The sequence below is a fragment of the Nicotiana tabacum genome, chromosome 20, assembly GCF_000715075.1.
Source record: "Nicotiana tabacum cultivar K326 chromosome 20, ASM71507v2, whole genome shotgun sequence".
In the NCBI taxonomy this organism is placed as follows: Eukaryota; Viridiplantae; Streptophyta; class Magnoliopsida; order Solanales; family Solanaceae; genus Nicotiana; species Nicotiana tabacum.
The window spans coordinates 159239385-159264051 of NC_134099.1; the positions used below are offsets into that span (position 1 = coordinate 159239385).

The 24667-nt window shown below is 34.1% G+C and overlaps 2 protein-coding genes across 2 annotated transcripts; both read right to left on the reverse strand.

Moving 5' to 3' along the window:
• Nucleotides 1-57: 57 nt before the first annotated feature.
• LOC107764352 (apyrase-like) lies at nucleotides 58-5757 on the reverse strand. Its single transcript, XM_075241324.1, has 10 exons — nucleotides 5661-5757; nucleotides 5120-5396; nucleotides 4164-4292; nucleotides 3547-3603; nucleotides 3326-3418; nucleotides 1820-2022; nucleotides 1563-1654; nucleotides 1145-1359; nucleotides 478-667; nucleotides 58-338 (listed from the first exon to the last, which is right to left on the reverse strand). The coding sequence occupies exons 2-10, from the start codon at nucleotides 5360-5362 to the stop codon at nucleotides 199-201; spliced, it is 1362 nt and encodes a 453-aa protein (XP_075097425.1). The 5' UTR covers nucleotides 5363-5396; nucleotides 5661-5757; the 3' UTR covers nucleotides 58-198.
• A 15785-nt stretch (nucleotides 5758-21542) lies between these two features.
• Nucleotides 21543-24640, reverse strand: LOC107762664 (protein STABILIZED1-like). The gene is given in 2 exon segments (XM_016581037.2): nucleotides 21543-23732; nucleotides 23734-24640. Coding segments are annotated over 2 exon segments (2844 nt in total). The 5' UTR covers nucleotides 24583-24640; the 3' UTR covers nucleotides 21543-21737.
• Between the last annotated feature and the right edge of the window lie 27 nt (nucleotides 24641-24667).

Consider the following 24667-nt stretch of genomic DNA (forward strand, 5'->3'; position numbering starts at 1 on the left):
ACATAAAACCGCTAGGAATTTGATCTCGTGATATTACGATTCAAATTGGAAATGATATTTTAAATAAGAAGATCAAAACCGTCAGGTAATGCTCATTAATATAAGGTAACTGAGAGTACAAGACAAAAAAACAAAGCAAAGGGCATGACATACTATTATTGTGCAAGATAATTATTGTTACAATTGACTAGCAGAAAACTAATGTGATGATATTCTAGTCTTCTTTGAAGATGAAGAAACTAAATCAATGGCACATCCCAAAGGCCAAGCTGCTCCAACAAGATAATTTTTGTATTTCACATCATGCATCACTGTAATATCTTTGTATGGATTTAATCCTGTCCAAATATGCATTAAAAAAAAAGGTAAGTAAGATAGGGGAAAAAAGTCCAAGCACCAAATTAATTTCTGTTTCATCTGATGCTGCATTTAACTTATATACACCGACAGTATAAAAGAACATTAAAAATAACTTACGGAATCCATCGACAAGCAAAGTATACTCATATACCAAGTCAATGCATAAGTATGGGATATTTCTTTCTTGAGTGTTTGGAAATACTGATTTTACATCTGCTGCTTTTGTCTTGCAAGCAACTTTAGCTGCATTTAGGTACTGAATTGGCTTTGCTATTGCTGATGGAAATTTGCTATCCACAATGCCAACCTACAATACAAATTGAACCCCAATTAGTCTGAGCTTATAAATTTTAGACTGAATTGATCATCACATCAACTGTAATTACTACGCTTCAATCCTAAGTTGGAGTTGACTATATGAATCTTCATTATCCGTATCGCTCAGTTTATACTTATTAACCATGAACATATTTATTTATGTGATTTTATCTAACTAGACACAAAGCACTTTGATGAAAGCTATCTATAAAAGTTAGCTAGTAATTCTAACCTATGACTTTTTTCCTTTTTCTTTCTAATAATTTTTGGAGTAGTTGAACAAGGCGGATGTAGAGTGTTATCTACAGGTTCATGTGAACTCAATAGCTATTGTCCAAAATATCTATGTATGAATATTTGACTGTGAAATCAATTGTTATTGTATATTTTGTATTAACTTGAGGTCGTTGTATAGGAATACATAAACTTTAAATCTTGGATTCGACTTGTCAAACAGAACTTTTACCTGAGCACCAATATCATAGAAAAATGATGAAGCATGCACAGTCTTGGTTCCAGCACCACCTCCACCATTCCAAACTCCATTGAATGTGCAGTTCTTGTAATTGCACGGTGCTCTAATTTTAAGTGCCTTCCTAGTTAATGCTCTGCATTTCTTCAAGCTAGTACCACTTGGTGGAGCTTTTACTTTGTAGTCCACTCCTCCGTATGAGTAGTACCCTTGAAAATAAATGATAAACTCATGTATTAGCGCATTTGACTAATTACTTATAAGTAGCCTATAAAGATATATTGGTGGTGCATGTAACTTAAACTCTTTTGCATATTAGTACGATATTTCTTGTATTATTGAGAATGGCTGCAACGATATTATTGTAAAAAATGATAGGCGAAAATTCATAAGAAATTAGAGATATATATACCATCATATCCTTCCAAAGCGCAAGGATTACTATGGTTTCTTGAAGCCTTGAAAATCTCAGCACGACCAGCTAGTTGTCCATAGTTCAAATAACTGCATACGATATATACTCGTTAGACTTTAAGCTACCAACTTGTTTTTAGGTGACATGATAGTGTAGAGTATTTTACGCTGCGATATATACATAATGTTTGTATCTCAGTATATCATAGAGAATTTTTTTTTTGATTTTGTTTATAAAATAAAAGGAATGCAAACCTGTGAACATAGAGGTCGTAATCTTTTGACATAAGATGTTTTTCTTGAACATAGGGTTCTCCATCCTCATTTTGAGGAGCATTTGCAAATTGTTCTTTTGAGATGGCATATGCCATTTGGACTGATCCACCTCCAAGGTCAATTGTTGCTGTGGTACTTTTATAGTTTTTACCCAAATTTCCCAATAGATAATTTATTGCCACCTGTATATTAATAAACACCAATAAATCAAAATCAACTAAATAAGACATTCAACTTGATAATAGGTGATTACATGTAAGATTACTCCCCCCCCCCCCACCAACCCAACACTGTCATTACTGTAGGTTTTAATTTGGAGCTTAACTATAACATGTAACTATTCCTAACAAGTCTGATATAAATTTGAAAAATGGAGTGGATAGGCTGTTGTAAAAAATTAAATGTATAGATAATGCAATTTTTTTTTAAACATATATGTGTATATAAATTAAATCCTTAATTTTAAGGTGCAATTATATATTTACTTCATCCGGTTCATTTTATATGTTTACTTTCCTTTTTAGACAATTTTAGAAAGAATGCCTCTTTTTACCTTTAGTAATTCTGTATTTCCAACACTTCACATGACATATTTAACACTGAGATTCAAGAAATTTTTAGTACATTATGCACATCTCTAATTTAATATCCTAATATTCAAGAATCCTACGTACTTATTTTTTCTAAACTCCCTACACAGTCAAATTAAGACAGTTCGAGCTGCTACCACGTGAGAAAAAACTATTTTTACTTGCAAATTGAGTAAACTAATCCACGCTATTAATAGCCCGTTTGATCAAGCTGCAAAAATCAGCTTATTTTGAAAAGTATTTTTTTTAAAAGTGCTTTTCTCAAAAGTACTTTTGGTGAGAAACAATTTGTGTTTGGCTAATTAGTTTAAAAAGCACTTCTGAGCAGCAATTATTGTTTGGCCAAGCTTTAAAAAACTGTTTCTAAGTGTATTTTTCTCAAAAGTGCTTCTCAAAAAAGTGCTTTTCGAGAGAAAGCTACTTTTTTCTGCTTCTCCAAAATTGCTTCTGCTTCTCCTCAAAAGCCCTTTTTTCCTTCCAAAAACTTGGCCAAACACCTCAATTTTTGGCCAAAAGTGCTTTTGACAAAAAAAAAAAAAAAACACTTTTGGCCAAAAAGAAGCTTGGCCAAATAGGCTATAAGTAGGATATTTCGAGGCCTTTAGGTATCCGAAGGGACTCACTTAATAAAAAATAAATAAAAACTTCCAAATAGAGTTGAATAAAGAATTAATCTAAATAGTCGCTCATCCAATTGGCTTAAATCATAAATAATTGATATATAATATATTTATACCCGTGTATAATTACTTACCATCTATATATATATATATATATATATATATATATATATATATATATATATATATATATTGGGTGAGAATAAATAAAGAATAAATTCATTTGGCTATTTGTGTAAAGATTAAAAAAAGGGAAATATTTTGCTGCAACTTACCCACATATAAGAGCCCTCTTGAGTTCCATCAAGAATACTGACCCATTGATCTTTTGTATGGAAGGTGCTTTCATTCTTGACTAAGTCTCTCACCTTTTAAAATTGAAAAGGACAAAAGGTTTTATTTAATAAATTAGTAAAACGAGGATTAATTTTTTAATTAAGTAAAATAAAATAATTTTTCTTTAAATAAATAATTAAGATCCGATGAAAACACATACCGCTTGTAAAATCTTTTCAGCGGCATCCCCTTTTAACATCCTCAAACCTGCTGTTGCCTGTATGTTTATTCACACACAAAAAAAAAACAATTAACAGAGCAACCAAAAGTATTATTTTATTTATCATAAACAATTCTATATGACAACGGAATAATAATTAATTACGCAACTTGCGTTATTCTAAGAAAAAGATAAGTGAAGGGCCATTAGAGTTTCAGATTGGACCATGTACTTTTATTTTATGATTAATTGAATGGAATATCATGTTAATAGGGTTTAAAACTTATATATACACCGTAAGTGTAAAGAGCTTTACGTTATCAACGTTATTTAACTTGTTGTAGTAAGTTGCTTGACTTATTTTTCAGATTAGTAAGTACAACCATAAGTGATAACGAGTTATTATAAGTGACATGATTACTTTGCAATATCAGACAGTGACGACGACCATTAATCCCAAAAGTACCTATGAATATGTACAAAGTACGTACGCCTACTCATTTTCTTCAGTCTCTTTCGTCTACGTCGTCAGTTTATAGAAGTTAAACTCACATTAACATATTCTAATTAAATGGTAATTAATACTAACCCCAAGTTCGATGGTAATTAATACTAACCCCAAGTTCGAGGGAAGTTTCGGATTGCAGCTCTTTAGGAACAGCACCTTCAGCTCCCTCTAGAAGTGGCTCTAGAGAGTTGGCTGCAGCCTTAGGATCATCTGCATATGAACTTAGACCTGGATTTGTCTGCGAAAAAAGGTGAGATTCATATCATAAGATTTAATGGTAAAAATGTAGGAATTAATTAAAAAAAAAAAAGAAGAAGAAGTAAGTAAGAATAGAATATGCAAACTCTTGATGAAATTGTTCAACCTTTTCCAAACCTACCTTTTATATACTATATTTTTTACCCAAAACAAATAGGATCTCGAATCTAACTCAATTAAAAAATTACCTAAATCAAGATAAGAACACTGTTCAACATCAAATAAAATAAAGAGATTACACGTATTTTACATTATTTTAACTAACAAAGTATGGGAGAGGGGAATTAGTAGACAAAATTAAAGTATCGGAATTTGTGAGTTGAAACTTCATATATTTAAATATATTAAAAAAGAGCAGCCCGGAAATGGTATCGCGTGTTCACGCAGGGTCTGAAGAAGGACCTCTCAGCTAGAGGTGTGATGTAGACAATTTAAGTGACTGCTTTTACAGTTTGAATTCGTGACCTATAAATCACACAAAAATAATTTTACCGTTGCCGAAGCTCCCATCCAAAACTTCATATATTAACGTGAGAAATGTTAAAAGCCCATTTTACCTATTAAAGTAAACAAAAATTCTTTCAATCCATTAATTAATATGGTGAGCATGTGCTCTCGTCTTGGGATCTACCCTAAGTGCAACACTTATCAAATAAATTAGATGTATAATCTACCATTTTATACCTTTTACTACCTTTCTCTTTAGGAGTTAAAATATATACTAAATTATTAACGAATTAATTTTAACTTATTTTAAACTAACAAAAGCGACATTTACTCCATAAGATGAAGTCAAAAATTACTTACCGCCATAAAAAACTCAATATCGTTGCCAATGGGAAGAAGTTCCAAATTCTCATTAAAACGAAAGACATGAACTCTGCTGCCTGTACTTCCAGCATCAAATATAACTGCATAACTCTCTGATTCATGGCTCAAAAGATGTCGCCTTAAGGGTTTATGGGCATTTACACTGGAGAAAAAACTAAGGGGCAAGACCAAAAATATTGCCAAAAATGTAAAAACAAAATGACTATTTTTGTTCAGCATTTTGCCCTTTGCCCTTTGCCCCTTTGATGATCTTCTGCAAAAGCAAAATACACAAGTTATGAGAAAGAATTCAATAGTTGACTTTTGAGTTAACAACAATTAGGGCAACAATGGATTCAGAATTTAGATGATGTGAGATTTGAGCTGAACAAATAATAAGTTTTAAAATTGTATATGTAACCCTAGCTAACAAAGATGGAGAGTTCAAACTCCCTCAATAGCATAACATCTTTTTCTCTCCTATATAATAAAAAAATTAAAAAAATAAATACGAGAGAGAGTGAGAGAGGGGAGAAACCTTTCTATGCTTGTGGGAAGAAGATGATTAGATGATGAAGCAAATGGTAAACCTTGTGCTCTTATATAAACTTATATGCATAATATAACACAAGTTTAGAAGAATAACTCGCGAAACATGTGATACTACTATTATATTTTATTACAAATAATCTAATGATTTGACGTACCAATTATTTCTTTTTTCCGTTTAAGATATTCGTTTTGTATACTGTAAAAGCGACCCACTTTCTGTAACTATTGTCATTAGCGACTGATCCAATAATTAACATTCTAATAGTTACTCATGTAAACATGTGATACTACTATTATACAATTAAACCTAATGATATATATAATTTACCGACAAGATATATATATATCCTATACTTTTAAGATATTTTTGTTTTTACTCTCTCTAATTATGATATCAAAGCTGTCATTTTATTTTATAAATATGAAAGGAAGACCATAATCTGAAATTATTGTACTAATGACTGATCCATTTAGCATAAAATATATAGGCGGCCAACACCCAGCAGCTTATCGTTTCATTTGTAATATAATCTTGGAAACATTTCGGGCGATTTGCAGCCGTACCCTATTTTTATGCCACCTTTTAACTTATACCCTATTTTTAAAAACTATTGATTTCGTAACCATCTAACAAAAAATCCGTAATAATATGACCATTATACCCCTTCCAAAACATATAAAAGTTGCATCAAGCATACCCAGATTCAAATTCCAGAGCTCCTATGTATCTCCTTCACCAGTCCGTCTCTCCTGAGATCGCCTCTCGCAACCAGATTCAAATTCCAAATTCAAATTCAAATACATTATAAGTATTCAAATTCATCTCCAGAATTCAAAATAATTTTTGAATTATATGTTTTCTGATTGATTGATTGAAATTTTTTGATGAACTTCACTAATATGCTGAATTTGCATTCTAAATCTGTTTACGATGAATTCTCACATTCTAATCCGACAAATATGCTAAAAAATTATATTAAAACATTATATGAGTGTTTTAATATTTAAAACACCTATGCACAAAAAACTTCAGCATAGGTGCTAAAGTTGTTATTATTTAAAAGTTGAAGTTTTCCTATTACACTGGGTAAAAATAAAAATAAAACATCAATTAAAATTTCATATTGCACAAAAAACTTCGGCACAGGTGCTGAAGTTTTTTAGTTAATCTGTAAAAACTTCGGCTAATGGAGCTGAGTTTTTCTCCTGCACTATGTATTTTATTATCATTTTTTGGAAAAACTTCATACCAAAAAAATAAAACATCAATTAAAATTTTATAATGCACAAAAAACTTCGGCATAAGTGCTGAAGTTTTTTAGTTAATATTTAAAAACTTCAGCAAGAGGAGCTGAAGTTTTCCTCCTGCACTGTCTATTTTCCTCCTGCTGAAGTTATTTAGTACGTTTCTAAAATCTTCAGCACTTAAGAGCTGAAGTTGTTGTCCCTGCATTCATGAATCCCTGTCATACAACTTTTTTAAAAAAGAAATTCAGCTGATATGCTGAAGTTATTAAGCTTATTTCTAAAAACTTCTGCACTTAATAAGCTAAAGTTTTCTGTGCAGCATTCATTAATTATGTCATACATCTTTTTCCAAAAAATTTCAGCAGGAGATGCCTAAGTGATTTAGTTCATTTGTAAAAACTTCAGCACAAATAACCTAAAAATTCTTCTGTTCACTTTCCTAATACTTGCCACTAAAAATGAATCTGCAGGATGAGTTCGATTTACATTATTATAACTTTCAATGGGAGTTGGACTCCTTATTTCAAATACTTGGATCATGATACAAAACTTGTTCTACTTAATAAGCACATATCATTCAATACTTTCCTGAAGAAAATTAGTGAAGTTGCAACTATTGATTCAACCAGATATGCACTAAAAGTATGGTTTGATATCAAATTAAATACAAGCAAAGGAATGCTTGTAACTGCAGATGAAGAACTCAGTACCTGTAAACATTTGCTTACAGCTGATTCACCCTACAAGAATTGCCATTTCATCATCGAAAAAATACAACCTTCAGAATCTGCAGCATTCAAACAATCTCTTGCATATGCGATAGATTCAGAACCTTTTGAACATGAAGTAGGACAGCCAATAATGGAAGTAGACAACGATCTACAACCTTCTAACATTACAGCTGCTTCAGAATATATAATGCTGCAACAATTACCCCCTCCTCCAATAAATTCAAACCAGTTTGTCGATGACCAAGAAGAAGAAGGACAGCTAATAATGCAAATTGACAACCAACACACAATCCAACAAACCTTTTTGTTACCTTCTGCAATGATAAGCAACAATGAAGATGAAGTAAACATGGAGAATATACCAATAACATCAGATAGAATTGAAGAAATTGCTGAAAGTTCTTGTGCTTCTCAGAAATCAAGAAAAAGGGTGAGGAAACAGCTGAAAGAATCTCCACCATGTAAAATACTTAGGCACGATGTGTTGCCTGAGAAAGTAAGAGTTGGATCAATTTTTGAGAACAAACAAAACATGACTAAATTTTTCTGCAGCTTGGAGATAAACTAGAAAGTTGAATTCACTATTGTTAGATCATGTTCAAAGAGATACGAGCTGAAATGCATCGTGGACAAATATGGTTGGAATGTACGTGCTACCAGAATAAAAAATTCTACACTATTTGGGGTGATAAAATATCATAACATCCATGAATGCTCGGTTAATGCAAGAAAATCAGATCAGAAGCATGCTACATCAAATTTTATAAGTGAACAAATTATAGAACATGTTCGAGACAAAAAGATAGAGGTTACACCAGCCTTTGTAGAAAATGAAATGAAAAAGAAATTTGGAATTGACATTGGTTATCACAAGGCATGACGTGCTATTCAAAAAGTTGTTGCTTGCATAAGGGGGTCACCTGAAGAGAACTACCAGATTCTTCCTTCATACCTGTACATGATGGTGTGAAAAAATTCAAGAACGTACACAAGCATAAAAAGAGATGCACATAATAGGTAACCATCAGCCTGAAGTTTCAAATGTTCCTATTTGAAAAACTTCACACCTTATGATTTATTTTTTTGTGTTTCACTGTACAGATTTGCTTACATGTTCTTTGCTCCTGCGGCATCAATAGCTAGTTGGTTCTGCTGTAGACCCGTTATTGCAGTAGATGCAATGTTTTTAAAGTCCAAATATCGTGGTGTTCTATTTGTTGCTGTATCAAAGGATGCAAACAATCAAATCTTTCCTCTATGTTTTGGTGTAGCAGAATCAGAAAACAATGAGGCATACATTTGGTTCTTCGGGGAAATGAGAAAAGTAATTTAAGTCCGTCGTGAATTGGTTTTCTTGTCAGATAGAAACCAATCGATTGCAAATGGGATTAGAAAAGTTTTTCCAGAAGCTCACCATGGTATCTGCCTCTATCACTTTGAGAAAAATTTAAAGCAAAGACATGCAAAAGCCACGGTAATAAATCTTTTTCAAAGTGCTGCAAGGTCATACAAACGTGAAGATTAATTAGTTAATGTCCCAACTCAAAAGTATTGACAAGAAAACATACAATTACATAATGGAAGAGCCTCCAGAGAGATGGGCTCGATCGTGGTTTCCACGGTGACATTATGATATGCTAACAACAAACATGGTAGAATCAATGAATTCCGTTTTATTAAAAGGGAGAGAAATGCCTATTTTAAGAATATTAGATTTCATCCAAGAAAAGTTAGGAGAGTGGTTTTACGAACGGATAAAAAAGGCAAATGAAACTTTTCACAGAGTATCAATATAGGCAGAAGAAGAGATGACTAAGAAGATGGACTTGGCTTGTAAAATGTTTGTGAGTATATTTATTAACTTCAGCTTTTTATATCTGTTGTAGTGATTTACTGCTTACATTTAAAAAAATTCATACTTTTTTCTTTTTGAAGCAACAATACACTAATATAGTTTGTCTTAATTTTTTATTCCTTTTTAGGTGTTCAACCTTGATTCAATGTTGTTCAGAATAAATAGTGAAGGAATCGAATTCATTGTGAACAAAAAAAAAGAGAAATTGTGACTGCCTGGAATTCCAACTTGATGAATTACCCTGTCCACATGCAATTGCTGCTATTAATAAGAGCTATCTGCAGAAATCTAATTACTGTTCAAATTGGTATTCAAAGGAAACATGGTTAAAAACATATGAAGGACATGTGAATACCGTGAGAGATCAAAAATCATGGGATATACCACAAAATATACAATCTGAGATCACAAAACCTCTCGATGTAGAGATTTTACAAGGAAGAAGACAAAAGAAGAGGCATATACCTGTGACTGAATCAGTACCATTTAAGTCTACCAAATGCAATCGATGTAAACAAGTTGGGCATAACAGAACAACTTGCTTGTCTTCTCCAGCACCTCATCCATATTCAAAGAAATACACTGAAAAATACTCCAACCTTCAATAATCCTTGGTCTGAATTTAGACTTTCATTATTGTATGACATATTTGAAATGTGATTTTTTTTCATAGGAATAATAAAAAAAAAAAAAAAAGCTCTTGGACTATTTTATATACTGCTAAAATACAAATCACTCATTTTTGTTGCGCAGGCTTACAGGTTTGCTTGCATTTTAAAAAAGTACGCAATGACTTCTGCGAGAAAAAACTTCAGGTTACAGTATGTGAAATACATATCCTTAACACAAACACACACATACACACACACGCACACACACACATACGCATACAACACACAAAAGAAAGGCATGTACAAACAAAATCTTCAGCATCTCTAAGCTGAAGTTATAGAAAATGAACTTAATATCTTCAGCATATTCATTAATGAATATGCTGAAGTAAACAAAAAAGGACAGCATAAAAACATAAAAAAGAATTACAAAAACTAAACATAAAAACCAACTAAGAAGTATAAAGCAAATACCAACAAATAACAAGGATAATGCAATAGAAAGCTAAGAAGAAAGAGGATGAGAATTACATTGATACAAAAAGAGATGAGAACAACACACAAAGTACAAACAAAGACATCAGCTCTCAGGGCTGAAGTTATACAAAATGAACTTAAAATCTTCAGCTCTCTGGGCTGAAGTAAACAAAAAAATACAACATTAAAACATAAAAAAAGAATTACAAACACTAACAATCATCACCACCATCATCATCATCATCATCACAGTACTCCTCAATTTCTCTAAATATCTCATCATTATCAGTATCAGAGATAACTATAGGATAGTCGGGCAAAAGACCACTGAATCCAAGGAGATCAATCTTCAACTTGTCAAATTCATCACGTAACTAACTTTGTTCGATGATTACTCTATCCATAAGAGAAAGAAGAGTCTTCAGGTTGTTTTGCAGCTTGGAATAGTCGTTCCAGCTGGGAAACTAAAAACTATCAAACTGCTGCACAACCTTGTCGAACAAGGTTGAATAACCTCCACAACTACATTCCAGGTTAAGCCTGTTCTGGAATGATTCATTGGCAAAGAACTGTGGCCTGATTCTCTCCCAATCAGCCTTTATTTGATCCCACAAAAGCATAAGATTAGCCATCGGTTTGTTATTGTACCCCTCATACTTCAAAGTCTCCCACTTCTGCATGATTTCATCAAAATTAGGCTTCCTACTTCCGCTTCCACCAAACATTCTTTCTTTAACAAAAGCTGAAAGACTAAGGATGAATATAAATTTAAAGAAATATGATGGAAGTCTATGAATTACTACGAAATTTTCAAGTGAAGAGATTGTTAATATAGACAAAGAATTCACCTAATCAATTTAATATCTATAAATGTAAAAGTAACTTTTCAGGTGTTTTTACTGTTTTACGTTCAGAGAAATTGAATGAAACAAGATAAGTAGGTGGTAAAACGAGTATGTGGTAAATGCAAAAAGAAATGTAACTACAGCCTTAATAAGCACACAGTTTTTCTATAGTAAAAAAATAACTTCAGCCTGAAAAATAACTTTCCGGATCATTTACTATATGGTCAAACACATTTAAATGAAAGATGAAGTAGGTGACAAAAGACAAAAAGTAGATAGTAAATGCAAAAAAGATAAGTATCAACTTAAAAAAATATCAAAACATGCTGAAGTTTTTGTCATTAGCTTTTTCAAAAACTTTAGCCCAATGTGCTGAAGTAATTTAGTTCATTTATAAAACTTCAACACATAATAAGTTGAAGTTTTTCATCGTGCATTCAATAGTTTTGTTATAAATGCTTTTTCAACAACTTCAGCTCAATGTGCTGAAGTTAGTTAGTTCATTTATGAAAACTTCAATAGTTTTTGTCGTACAACTTTTTCAAAAAACTTCAGCCCAATATGCTGAACTTATTTAGTGTATTTCTAAAAACTTCAGCTCCCCTAAGCTGAAGTTTTTTTGTTGGATTCAATAGTTTTTTCGTACATCTTTTTCAAAAAAACTTCAGCTCAATGTGCTGAGGTTTTTAATGTATTTCTAAAAACATCAGCATTTGATAAGCGGAAGTTTTTGTCCTTCAGTCGACACTTTTGTTATGACTTTTAACCAAAACTTCAGCTTAAAAAGCAGAAGTCATTTACTTCATGCTTAAGTTTCTTCAACAAAAATGTGCTTAAAATTCATAATAAAAGACATAAACATATTTGTATGAACAAAAGTGAAATAAAAAAATACTTAATATATATTCACAAAATACAAATTATGTGCAACCAATCCTCTAATCAAAAAATTCACACATAGTCTCTTCAAAATCTCTATAATCATGTCCTTGTTGTTCTTCTGGAGTTTCATAGCCGCTATCTTTTTTCCACTTTCTATGAGCCCAAAGATTTACAGCCAATTCTCTCCTGAAGGTCAGTGACTGACTTTGATTGAAATTGAAGACATCTTCTTTATTCAACCGCATATCAATTAACTTAAGAGCAAATACACCACAATCAACACTACAAAAAGAACATGAAAAATAGTTAACACAAGGGCAAAAAATAATAAACATACGATGCATGGTAAAACATATGCGAAACACGTACTTGTTAGTCTGATGCAGTGAGCTTATCCACTTAATTTGAAATTTTTCCACAGGACTATCCCCATAAAATTTATTGTGTGCCCCAAATTCCAAGCATTTGAGACAGTGTGGGATCAACCGGGCATAATTTCTGACATGTTCAACCGCACGCTCATATGTTTCACTGCCCATGGAATCATACACATATATAATTTTATCTTTAAAGTCCAGAATTCCAAAAACGTAGTGCGTAGATCTCTGGCCCGTCATTGGCTTAAGTCGAAATGAAAAGAATACTTTTCTGGCAGATGCCCATGAGATACCACAGGAAAGGTCGAGGCCTTTTACATAGTTGGCCACCTTTTCATTCGTTGATTCTTCCTCAAACCAACTAAAGTCCGTAAGTGGCCGAATAACCGCTTCTTCTTCTTCTTCTTGAGCCTGTTGTTTGGATATCCTATTTCTCTTTGATTGCTCTTTTTTTTATCCTCCATTCTCTTTTTCTTCCTTTTTCAAATTTTATCCATCTGTTCTTCTGAAGGATGAATACCAGCCAGCTTAGTCATATACTGATCGAAAATTAAATCAGTTACTGCAAATCTTGATTTTGGATAAGCTGGAAGGTGATAGCAATATTTTTTGCGCAAGTAATATATGCACACATCCATATGCTGCAAATGAACAACAACAAATGATAACATGTGAAAAAACTACAAACAGCATGACAAAAACTTAAGCATATTCAGTTTGAAGTGTTAGATTAAACTTTAGCATGTTTGATTTAAAAGTTTTGAAAAAAAACTAGAGAATACATGTCAAAAACTTCAGCACTGTTAGGCTGAAGTGTTAGCAAATAAGCTAAAAACTTCAGCATTTTAGTATGAATAAAGCTGAAGTTTTCCAAATTACAGTACAAAAACTTTACTATAAAAAATAAGCTAAAGTTTTGGGAAATACAGTTAAAAACCAATTCAAAAAACAAACTTAATAACTTACTTCATCCGCAAGATCAGAGTTAGGATCCATAAGCTCGGTAAAGAATGATTTTCGAATATCAATTCCAGCTAATCTGAATAGATTGGAATCATATTCACTGGCATCCATCTGCAATCACTTTGTAAATCTTTGCATCAATCCACTGTCTTGATTAACATAATGGAAGGGACACCTTCGTATATTCTTTCCTACTTTCCAATCTTGCCCCTTTTCCTTTCGTTTATGAACTACGTAAGGAGATCTCAACCAAATACTCTCCATATGAATCATTTTCCCTTTTTTTCTGATTTTCCTTTTGCTTGCTCTTTTTGCTGTTCCATCACAACTAACTGTTGTTGTTCACTAGCAGGGGGAGAAACCACAGCCATAGTGGCAGATACTTGACCAACTCCCTGTTGTTCATGACGTTCTTGTCTCTCTTCACGAACAACAACAACAACAACAAAATTACCTTCTGAATCAGTCCCTTGTGTACTACCAAGTGAAAATGAACATACATTAAAGTTGGGGATATCACTGGTGTCACACATAGGAGAACTGGAAATCTTCCTTCTCTTAGGATTTGGAAGAAGTTGCGATGCATCAGATGATATCTGCAAAAACAAGAAAAATATAAACATAAATAAAACTGATACAAAACACACATTAGGCAAAAACACAGCTTGTAATCGAATTGTAGAAAATAACTACCTGGTCTAAGTATTGAGACACAGATGGTGTTTGCATTCCAACAGATCCATTTCCTTTACCTTCAGATATGCATGTATCTTCATGCGGGAAAAAATAAAAAAAATATAAATAATACTGACTAAATTTTATAAAATAATACCAACACACTTCACACCTATCTGTGAGCCAACAGGTGTGAATAAATGTATTTCTCCTTTTTGATATAGCTGCATAAGCTCACCAAATTCTTTTTGAGCTGCCCCGAGTCTTTCTGAAAAATCATTCAAAAACATAACAAAGAAAATAAAATATGTAAAGTTTCAAACTGTAAAAAATATACTTCGATCAAATGTAATAAATTCATGATCTATAGAATACCTTGATGTTTGTCTTCCGCTGTGGTTTCCCCAGGCTGCGTGCCTTTCTCGATATCAGCATTTCAAGCTTCATTCAATTGTGCACCAACGTCGAGGAGTATTGGAGTATTCTCTGGAAGGGTTTTCTCAACTCTACCTTCATTTAATTCAGCATCATCAGAGACTTTTTGAGTTGTGTCAATTGAAGCACAACTAGTTTCAACTTCCACTGCATATTCATAAAGAGGGGGAATAGATCAACTAGTTTTTCTATATATATAACATAGTAAAAATTTATACCTGTAGTGAAAATTTCACTACAGGACATTATCAAAAAGATCAGTTAAAACTTCAATCTCTAAGAAGGCTGAAGTTCAACAGTTACAAAAACAAAAACTTCAGCTCTAGAGCTGAATTCGACAGTTACAAAACAAAAACTTCAGCTCTAGAGCTGAAGTTCGACATGTACAAAACAAAATCTTCAGTTGAAGTTTTGTTTCATGTTTTGTGTTTTTTTGTTATATATTTTTATGAACTATTATAAACTTCACACTTTATACCTGTAGTAACAATTTCCTGCGTATCACCACATAAAATTTCCTTGCAAATAGCTAGTGCTCAATCAAACAAATTGCCCTATCCAATATTGCTTTCCAAAGAACAACTCGATGCATGTTTTTCAGTACAACAACTTGATCATTTGCACCTTGTTGTTGAACATGTTCATCGCATTCACCAGCCGCTTCCTTACGTGTAGCATTATCATCTGCGACTTTACGCGATGGATCATGAGCAGAATGTTCTTCAACTTGATTATCTGCACATTGCTTGCTTCCAACATTCTCAGTTGCTAACTGTTCTTCATCATTTCCATCTTTGCTCAATATATCAGCACTGGAACATTCCTCTTCAACTTGTTTCTGAACATGTTGATCGCCTTCAAAAGCTGCTTCCTCACGTGTAGCATTTACATCTGCAACTTTATCTAATGCATCATCAACAATATTAATATCCGATGGAGGTTCGTAACAGTCGATCACCCTATCATATTCTCGATGGTTACCTCAAATTAAAATTGACATCGTCCATTTCATTTGATTTTTTGACAATCTTATACAACTGTTCAAATTTCTCATCGAAATATTCCTAGAAAAAAAATTACTAACAATGATTAATCTAAATAACATCAGCAGAAATAAAAAAAACTTCTCTATAAATTAGCTTACCTTCACTTTCACAAAAACCGCATCAACAATAGCAGATCGCTCATCCTTTTTAAACTTATCGAAAACTTCGTTCACGATCGTACTTCTTTCTTTTTCTGAATGCCTTTGAACCTCCGTCGTTAACCTCTAGAATAGATACACAACAAAAATTCAGATATAGAAGAAAACTTCAGCTCAAAAACTTGTTGTACTTTTACAAAAACAAAACCAAAAAACTTCAGATCAAAACTTACAGAACATATTGTTTCAAGTCAGATGTAGAACAGGTAGAACGGGTAATTCATTATCATCAAAGTCAGATGTAGAACGGGTAGAACGACTCTAGGTATGAGATGATTAGCCAATAAAAGGAGTTCGATTCGGTTCTTTTGATCGACTCCGACTACGTGGTGATTCACCAATGACAGGAATTCGATTCGCTTCTTTTGATCGACTCAGAGTACGTGGTGATTCACCAGTTGAAGGAACTGCATTAACTACCTTTGAACGAATTAAAGGCATTGAATTCAATTCCTCTTCTGTAGAAATTATATCTAATACCCTAAAGTCGTGATATCTCTATTTAATAAAAAAAGTATATTATGAGGAGGAAAAAACTAATACATCAACATATTAACACAAAGACAAAAAAAGTAACTTACTTCATGAGTAATGAACATATGATAAAGTTCAGGAAATTTAGGCTCTCCTACACATACATAACGTAACATCCTGGGAACCTGAGGTGTATCAAGGTACTCATCCTCTCTTATATACCTCTCCCGAACATCTGGGAAGCGCTCATAGAACCAAGCACATAACGGATATGGAAATCCACCAAGTTTATACTCAGTTGTATGTAATTTGTTCTACTTGTCCAATGCATGTTTTAATGAATAAATGAGCTTCTCATAAGCCACATTACCCCAAAGATATTCAGCACAAACCTTATCATCTTCAACAATAGATGCATACTCCTCCATCACACATGACGCGGTACTTTTCCCAAACAAAATAGACTCTACAACAAGAATTTCCATAAGCTTAACAGCATCCTCATCACTCTCGCATACGTGTACGTGATTCACAACATTCTTTGGAATTTCATTGCGAGTCATAAAACTTCGAATATCCTTCAAAGTCACACCCTTGGACTTACCAAAATACCGCTTCAGAATATTGCTCTCTCGATTAATTGGTTTTTCAACATTATGTGTTGTGATCCGCAAACCAGACATAATGTGAAAGTCTTCAAGGGTGAAGGAAACATCATTACTAAAAATCTTGAAACTAATGGAGTCTCGATCATTGGTGAATATTCGAGAAAGACACAGACAATGAACCAACTTCATGCTGCATTGGAAATTCTCCATAGCCATAATGTATCAAAATGTATCATTATAAACTTATCCCGTTATGTAGGAGTCCAGAAAGTTGCAATTAATTTCTTCAAATCATGGTTCCCCTTCAAGTAACCCTTACAGTTAAACCAATCTCCAAACTCAAAATATCTTTGCCCTGGTCTTGTAGGTGGAAGAGCAGGGACATAAGGACCTGGGGGTATTATAGGTTGTCTAGGTGCTTTAGGTGCTTTACCTACTTTAGCTGCATTAGGATCTTTAGGTGCTTTAGGAGCCATCTGTTCAAAAAAAGTAAATGTTACAAAAAATAACATCAGGACATTATCAAAAAGATCAGTTAAAACTTCAGTACCTAAGAAGGCTGAAGTTCGACAGTTACAAAGACAAAAACTTCAGCCCTAGAGCTGAAGTTCGACAGTTATAAAACAAAAACTTCAGCTCTAGAGCTAAAATTCACCAGTAACAAATACAAAAACTTTAGCTCCTTAAGCTGGACTTCACTAGTTACAAATACAAAAACTTCAGCTCCTAAAGCCGAACTTCACCAGTTACAAACACAAAACATTCAGCAAAAAAACATGTTGTAGTTTTGACAAAAAACAAAACACAAATTCTGTTTATCTAAGGTATCATTGAACTATTATAAAACAAATAATACTACAGCTCCTAAATAATATTATATATTTAACTCTCAAAATTTTTAAATACTCGTTCAAAAAACCTAAAGATAGAATTTTCATCAACAACATAAACCCTCGTTCAGAAAACCTAAAAACACAATCGTAAAAGTAAAATTAATGCACTTATCAAACTAAAACCTAAGAAAATATTTTATCATAAATACATGACTATCAAAACCAAAACCAGAAAATAAATTGTAAAATAAAACCCAGAAAGTTATTGCAATGTACCTGTGATTAAATCGTAATGTGGGAACAACGACGACTAACAGTTGAAAAATCAAAACAACAACGAAAACCGTTTGATTTCAGAGAAGAACAAATCAACAAACGCGAATAACGTGAGTGAGAGACAGAGACAGTAGAGGACTAGCGTATATTTGGAGAGAAAATAGTCTTTTTATAAGGAAGGGAAAAATAGTCTTTTCAAATGGCTTTTAACAAAAAAACGGGTACGGGTGCAAACAAAAAGACAAAGCGGCTACAGGTTAAAAAGGGGCGTCCAAATAGGGCGCCCCATGCAATTTTTACGAAAATTTCACATAAAAATAAATGGGCTCCCTACTTTTCAATTTTATAGCCCATATTTTAATTTACAACCAACTAGCCCAAAAATAATAGGCTAAGATTCAACATCCAACTTCAATAGGTTCTCGAAATTACTATTTAATTTTAAAAAAAGATTGCTCAAGCTTTTAAGTTAATTTTCGAATCAGTAACTGTATCTTAAATATTAGTTCAAAAAGCCAAATCCATTTGGGTGGTGAAAATTAAATTTTTAACAAGGTTAAATATGTGGGTTTAAATTCCCAATTTGATTTGTTGAGAAATTTGGAGTGAGTATTATTTGGACTTGTTAGAAATAGTATAAGGAGGTTGTATATAAAATTTGAAGTCATTTAATGAAGATTTGGAATGGTTTTGAGCAAGAATTGCAACTGAAAATCGTGGAAGAAGTTCATTTACAGACGCTTGTATAAATGTGTATAAAAGTGTATAATTGTGTATAAGATATGTTTATATACTCATATACACTATTATACAAGATTATACATAATTATACAAAAAACTGACTTCGTCTTCCTCCTTGCGTCTTTTCTGAAATTGAACTCAAATCTTGCTCAAATCTACTCCAAATCACTTCAAATTTTAATTTTGAACTCCTTTTGATATGTTCAATCAATTGGAACAATACCCAATCCAAATAACTAACAAACTAAAAAATCCTATTTTCGAAAGCAAAGCTTTGAATGTCCTTCAATGGTGGACTTCTCTACTCTTCAATTTTCTTACATTGCAACAAGGTGAAATAGGGGGAGAAGCAGAAAATACATGCCCCCTTTAAGCATATGTTGAAGATGTGAGAAGAAGAGAGAGTGAAAGCAATGGTTGTGAGAACAAAGATTTAACTCATAGCTTTTAGAAGCAAGGGTTGTAAGAATAAAACTTTTGAATTTGCAAGTGCTTTCAAAATATGTATAATATGGGTTAGGTCAGGTAAAACTTAAAAACATGGGTCATTTTTTGTTATAGTGTGAAGTCATGTGTATTTTCTTGTAATTCTTTCTTATAATAAAGAATTCTCAATAATCATACAATGGGTATTAAAAAATTTCCCAGAGTAGGCGTTAATAATCTGAGAACTCCAAACTTTGAACTCTACTACTCGCTTCAATTACACAATATTAGAATAAAATGGATAGGCATTATATATACATCTGTATGTACATCAGAAGCTTAACAAGGGAAGGAAGTATAACCTGAATCAAAGTTTTAATTAAACCGGCACACTGATCTCTGTTGGGAATATATGTTCTGAAATTATTTAGTGTGATGGTTTTTCCATTTTCTCAATGAACATTTCCTGAGATGGCCTGTAATTTTTGACGAATAGCATCAATTCACACTCAAAAATCAATCGAGGATCACTTTTTATTATCAAAAAGAAAAACATGGAAAGGCATGTAAACGAGCTCATTCTTTTTTCTCAACATTCAATTCCCATCAATATTCAAGTTTTTCCGTTCAAACAAAAATGAATCAGTGGCACATGAATTGATTTGGAATTTATTCTCTACTTTTCTTTCCTTAATAAATCAACTAATCAGAAAAGAACAATATATGGTACTTCACATACGAATTAAAAATAAATTTCGTACAAATTTAATGCAAATTTGAATATCTACAACAACTTACATAGTAAAAATAAATTTTATACAACTAATTATATAGTATACAGTTTATTTACAACTTATCTACAACTTTCATACATTATTTTTTCCCAGTTAAATACATCTAAAATATCATACAACTTAAATACAATTTTTATGCAAATTTTATATAATGTCTTTTGTATATTTTATATCTGATTTATACATAGTAAAAATAAATTTCATAATTATATATTATACAACTTATCTACAAATTATCTACAACTTTCATATATTATTTCTACCCAGTTATATATATATATATATATATATATATATATATATATATATATATATATATATATATATATATATATATATAACAAAATATAATTTTTCTACAATTTTACTACAACTTTACTACAATTTCTGCAGTATAATGTATGTCATGTCTTCTTCTTCTTCTTCTTCGAGTTTCAGTCTGAAATTAAGCCAAAATCAGGTCTAATCTTCACCAGAACACCATCAAAATTGAGATATAAATTTCAAACCATATTCCCAATTGTTTGCAACAACACTCAATCCAAACAAATAATGATTTTTGAAAACTCAATTCAAATTCAAAGTTTCAAAGCTTTTATTGGCTGTCAATGGTAGAAATGCTTCTCTCTATTCCTTTGCTTTACATTGCTGGAATTAGGGATTGAGAGATAGAGATAGACGTAGAGAGAATTCCCAATTGTTTGCAACAACACCCAATTCAATCAAATAATATTTTTTGAAAACCCAAATTCGAATTCAAAACTTCAAAGCTTTTTAATGGCTATCAATGGTGGAATTGTTGCTCTCTTGTGCAAGATGTGTGGGGGAAGGGGTGGGATGTGGATAAAGAAACGTGGAAGGGGGTGGGGGTGGGGTGAGATGTGGAGAGAGAAACGTGGGGGGAGTGAGAGTGATTGTAGGAATTGATTAATTATCCTTAAATCCTAAAAATGTACATACTTGGTAATTTTGTATATAGGAGGTAATTAAAGTGAAACTTGAGTAGGGACGGTAATAAAGTTTCCAATAGTGTATATGTATGTAAAAATAGTTATATATTTTTTATCAAAATATAACAAGAAAATCTTAATTTCCTTAAAATGGCGAATAATACTTTTTTAGAATGTATATCTTCTATTTTTAAGAAAAAAAGACGGGAGACGGTTCTTCAAAAGTACTTGTTGTTAGCACAGACCAACAATTTCCTGCAAGCTTGACATTACCACTTGAAAATTTAAGAAGGAATATCAAAAGAATATGAAAAAAGTAATTGTCAGAACTAAAATTACACATGGTAATTAAATGGGCATCGATGGGTCATTACAGGCGCTGAAAGTAACACAATGCGAAGTGTGAAAAAAAATTCAATAATGTCCATAGAAAGAAAAAGAAAAACAGAACGCAGTCAACTTAGCAAGTTCTACGGTATGGTATTATCTCAAAAAGCAAATGTCTTCTTTGTCTCAGTCTCTGATAATTATAAATAACATATCACCAACACTACATGACGTAATTAACCCATCAAATGGTTGTACTAACTTCTGTTTTGTTAAGAGATAAGTTACACATGTAAATATAATATAACTACTGTCTCTAACCTATAAAGGATTAGTTGTGGTTATTTTCAGCCAAATTCTCCTCCTTCTTTAATGAGGCTACCACCTTCTTCAATATGCTTTCTGTTGGTTCATGAGAGTTCTCTACGGCCTTCTCTGTAGCTTGCCATTTTTCCCCATGCTTTGGCTCTGCGGCAACACACCTCTTCAACACATCATTCCTCTGCTCCTCCGTTCCATGCTGCTGTTCAAATTTAAAGTACAATGCCCAGAAATCACCAATATCTGGTGCAAGGGTCACTGCCCTGTTGAACCAATTTCTTGCTTTCTCTACTTTCCTCTCCTGCCAAAACAGCTTAGCCACTGCAACAATAACATGCGGATCATGATCACACTTCTTTAAAGCATCAGAACTTTTGGTTTTTCTTTGAGGACGAGGTGCCATCTCAATTGAAGCAGCCCATAGAATGCCACTATTGGGGCACTCCTGCAATGCTTTAGCCATCAGAACATCAGCTTCCCTTTTGTACCCATGCCTAGCTTCAGCCTGCACAGCTGCAAGCCATGGCTCAGGGCTCTGAGGATTCTTCTTCCTGGCCATAGTAAGAACTGCTCGAGCTTTGCTCAGCCCATTCATCTTCTCCTCTAGAGACGCAAGGGACAGCCAAAGGGGTATACAATTGGGACAATTCTTAATGCCAGACTCATAGGCATCCTTTGCCTTGTCAGAATTACCAAGTCTCTCTTCCAACTGTCCCAACATCAACCAAAGTTTGAAAAATGAGGGGAAGCGCCTCAATGCGTCATTCAGCAATCTCCTCTCTTCATCCACATTCCCAAGCTCTCTCTCCACAATGGCTGACTTCATCCAGACTCGTTCCAAGCCTCCCCTTTCACGTGCCTTAGCAAGAAGCTTCCTTGCCCTCTCTGTCTCACGGTTCTCAAACTCGAGCTTGAAAGCAGCAAGCCATATCTCCTCAGAATCAGGAATTGCAGCGAATGCTTCCTCCAGAATTGCTCGAGCTGCAGGAACATCACCAGCAAGCCACTTCTCCTTGGCACCCATCAACCATAGAACTTCGGCCTTTGGAATGTAGGTCACTGCTTTTCGAAGTAGTGCATCAAGTGATTCCCTGGTCCCATGGCTTTTCTCGAGCTGTGCTGCTTTAAGCCAGATGCTTTTCTTAGTTCTAAATACAGTAAGAGCATGTGCATAAATGTATTTTGCTGTTTCAATCGAACCCCGTTTCTTGCACTCTTCAGCATCAGCAACCCAGGTCCTCTTCCTATCTTCTTCCTCAACACCAATCCCAACAGTATTATTTATTATTGCCTGGCAAGTCCCAAGGGAACCAGCTCTTTCGCATCCTTCAGCCTCCTTCATCCAAGCCTCCCTATCAATCTCCAAACCTTCTCTTTGCAAAGCCCTGATTGCCCTTTCAATAATTTTCCCAACAGAAGCAGTATTCCCATTGGCTTCTTCCAGCCTAGCTGCAGTGATCCAGATGGCAGGCTCTTTAGGAAGTTTTTCTCTAGCCTTGTTAAGCACCTTCTTTGCGCTTTCATAAGTTTCCAACTTAGCAAGAGCAAGCCACAGCTCCACATGCAATGGACAGCATTCTACGGCCCTCTGAAGCAAAAGTCTAGCATCTTCCTCATTAGCCAACTCCACAACAGCTTTCCACAACCTCACCGAATCAGGGATATGCTCTAGACCTTTCCTCAAAACACGGCTCTTATTCGCTGTATCTTCCTCCAACTTTGAGGCCTGCATCCACAATTTCACTGAATTAGGATTTGCTTTAACACCTTGAGCAATCACTGCCTTAGCCTCAAGGGGGCTCGCTAAACGGCACGCCTCCAACCAAACATCCTCATTCTTAGGACACTCTTCACAACTTTTCTTTATCAACTGCCTCGCTACCTGCATCTTCCCCGCAACCTCCTCCAGTCTAGCAGCTGCTATCCAACCAGGAGGATGCTTCGGATTTGTCTGAGTAACCGACTTAAGCAACAACCTAGCCTTCTTTATATCCGAAATCTCAGCCATCGCTAGTAATCTTCATGCTCTTCAAATCAGTCAAGTATCCCTTAGGATCCACCACGGTTTGTCCAGTAACCGAGTCCAAAATCCTATCCAACCTCACCGACAACACAGTTCCTCTCCCTTCACCCACGGCAGTCAAATCAGCAACGGGCGTCTGCGCTGAAGGTGTCTCCATGCCACCAACTATCCTGCTCCTCGGATCCAATGCACTTACATGCTCTTTCTCCTGCCTAGCCTTCTCCAAAAGTGTATCAGGAACAGGCACAAAACTCTCAAACCTCTTTTTCTTGTTTCGTAACGAGTAATCCCCAATTTCAGGTATACTATCCCACTCGGCACTCGACAATGTATACAATTTCCTCTTCAAGTCAGCAAATTGTTCAGTAATCTTTGGGTTAGACGCTCGATACTTCTCAATTTCTTCCTTTAACCTAGCTTCTCTTCTATCTTTCCTCCTCGAATCCATTCTCTGATCAATAGCTTCCCAAATAGCATCAGCTTCTTTATCATCTTCATCATACTCAGCAGAAGCAAATAACCCTACATCATTACCTTCAAATTCATCGAATTTCTGGTTCTCATCGTAACCCTTTTCCTCATTATCATCCTCTTCGTCTTCCTCTCCGGCACCACCCTTTCCACGGCCACGGCCAACGCCGCCAGCTGCCGGTGCAGCGCCGCCAACAGCAGCAGCTGAACGATCTGGGAGGTCAGGGGCAGCACGGGCAGGCCCAATATCAGAACGGGTAGTGAAACCCGTAGCACCACGGCCCAATCCAGCAACATAATTCGGAGGCGGCCTTGTGTTTAGGAAATCGAGTCGAGCTTTCGGTGCCCCGGGTGCTTGCATACCTCCGAGCAAGGGCGGCTCTAGGCCCTAGGGTAAGTTCTTGCCTTAGGCGCCCCAAAAATATTTTCTTTATAAGTTTTTATTT

What these genes read in the sequence shown, in the direction of transcription:
- LOC107764352 (XM_075241324.1), bottom strand. Translation starts at nt 5,362, where the DNA reads ATGCTGAACAAAAATAGTCATTTTGTTTTTACATTTTTGGCAATATTT. An exon ending in CTGAAAAGATTTTACAAGCG is followed by an intron (nt 3,419 to 3,546) that starts GTATGTGTTTTC and finishes CAATTTTAAAAG; the next exon opens with GTGAGAGACTTAGTCAAGAA. An exon ending in CGCTTTGGAAGGATATGATG is followed by an intron (nt 1,360 to 1,562) that starts GTATATATATCT and finishes TTTATTTTCAAG; the next exon opens with GGTACTACTCATACGGAGGA.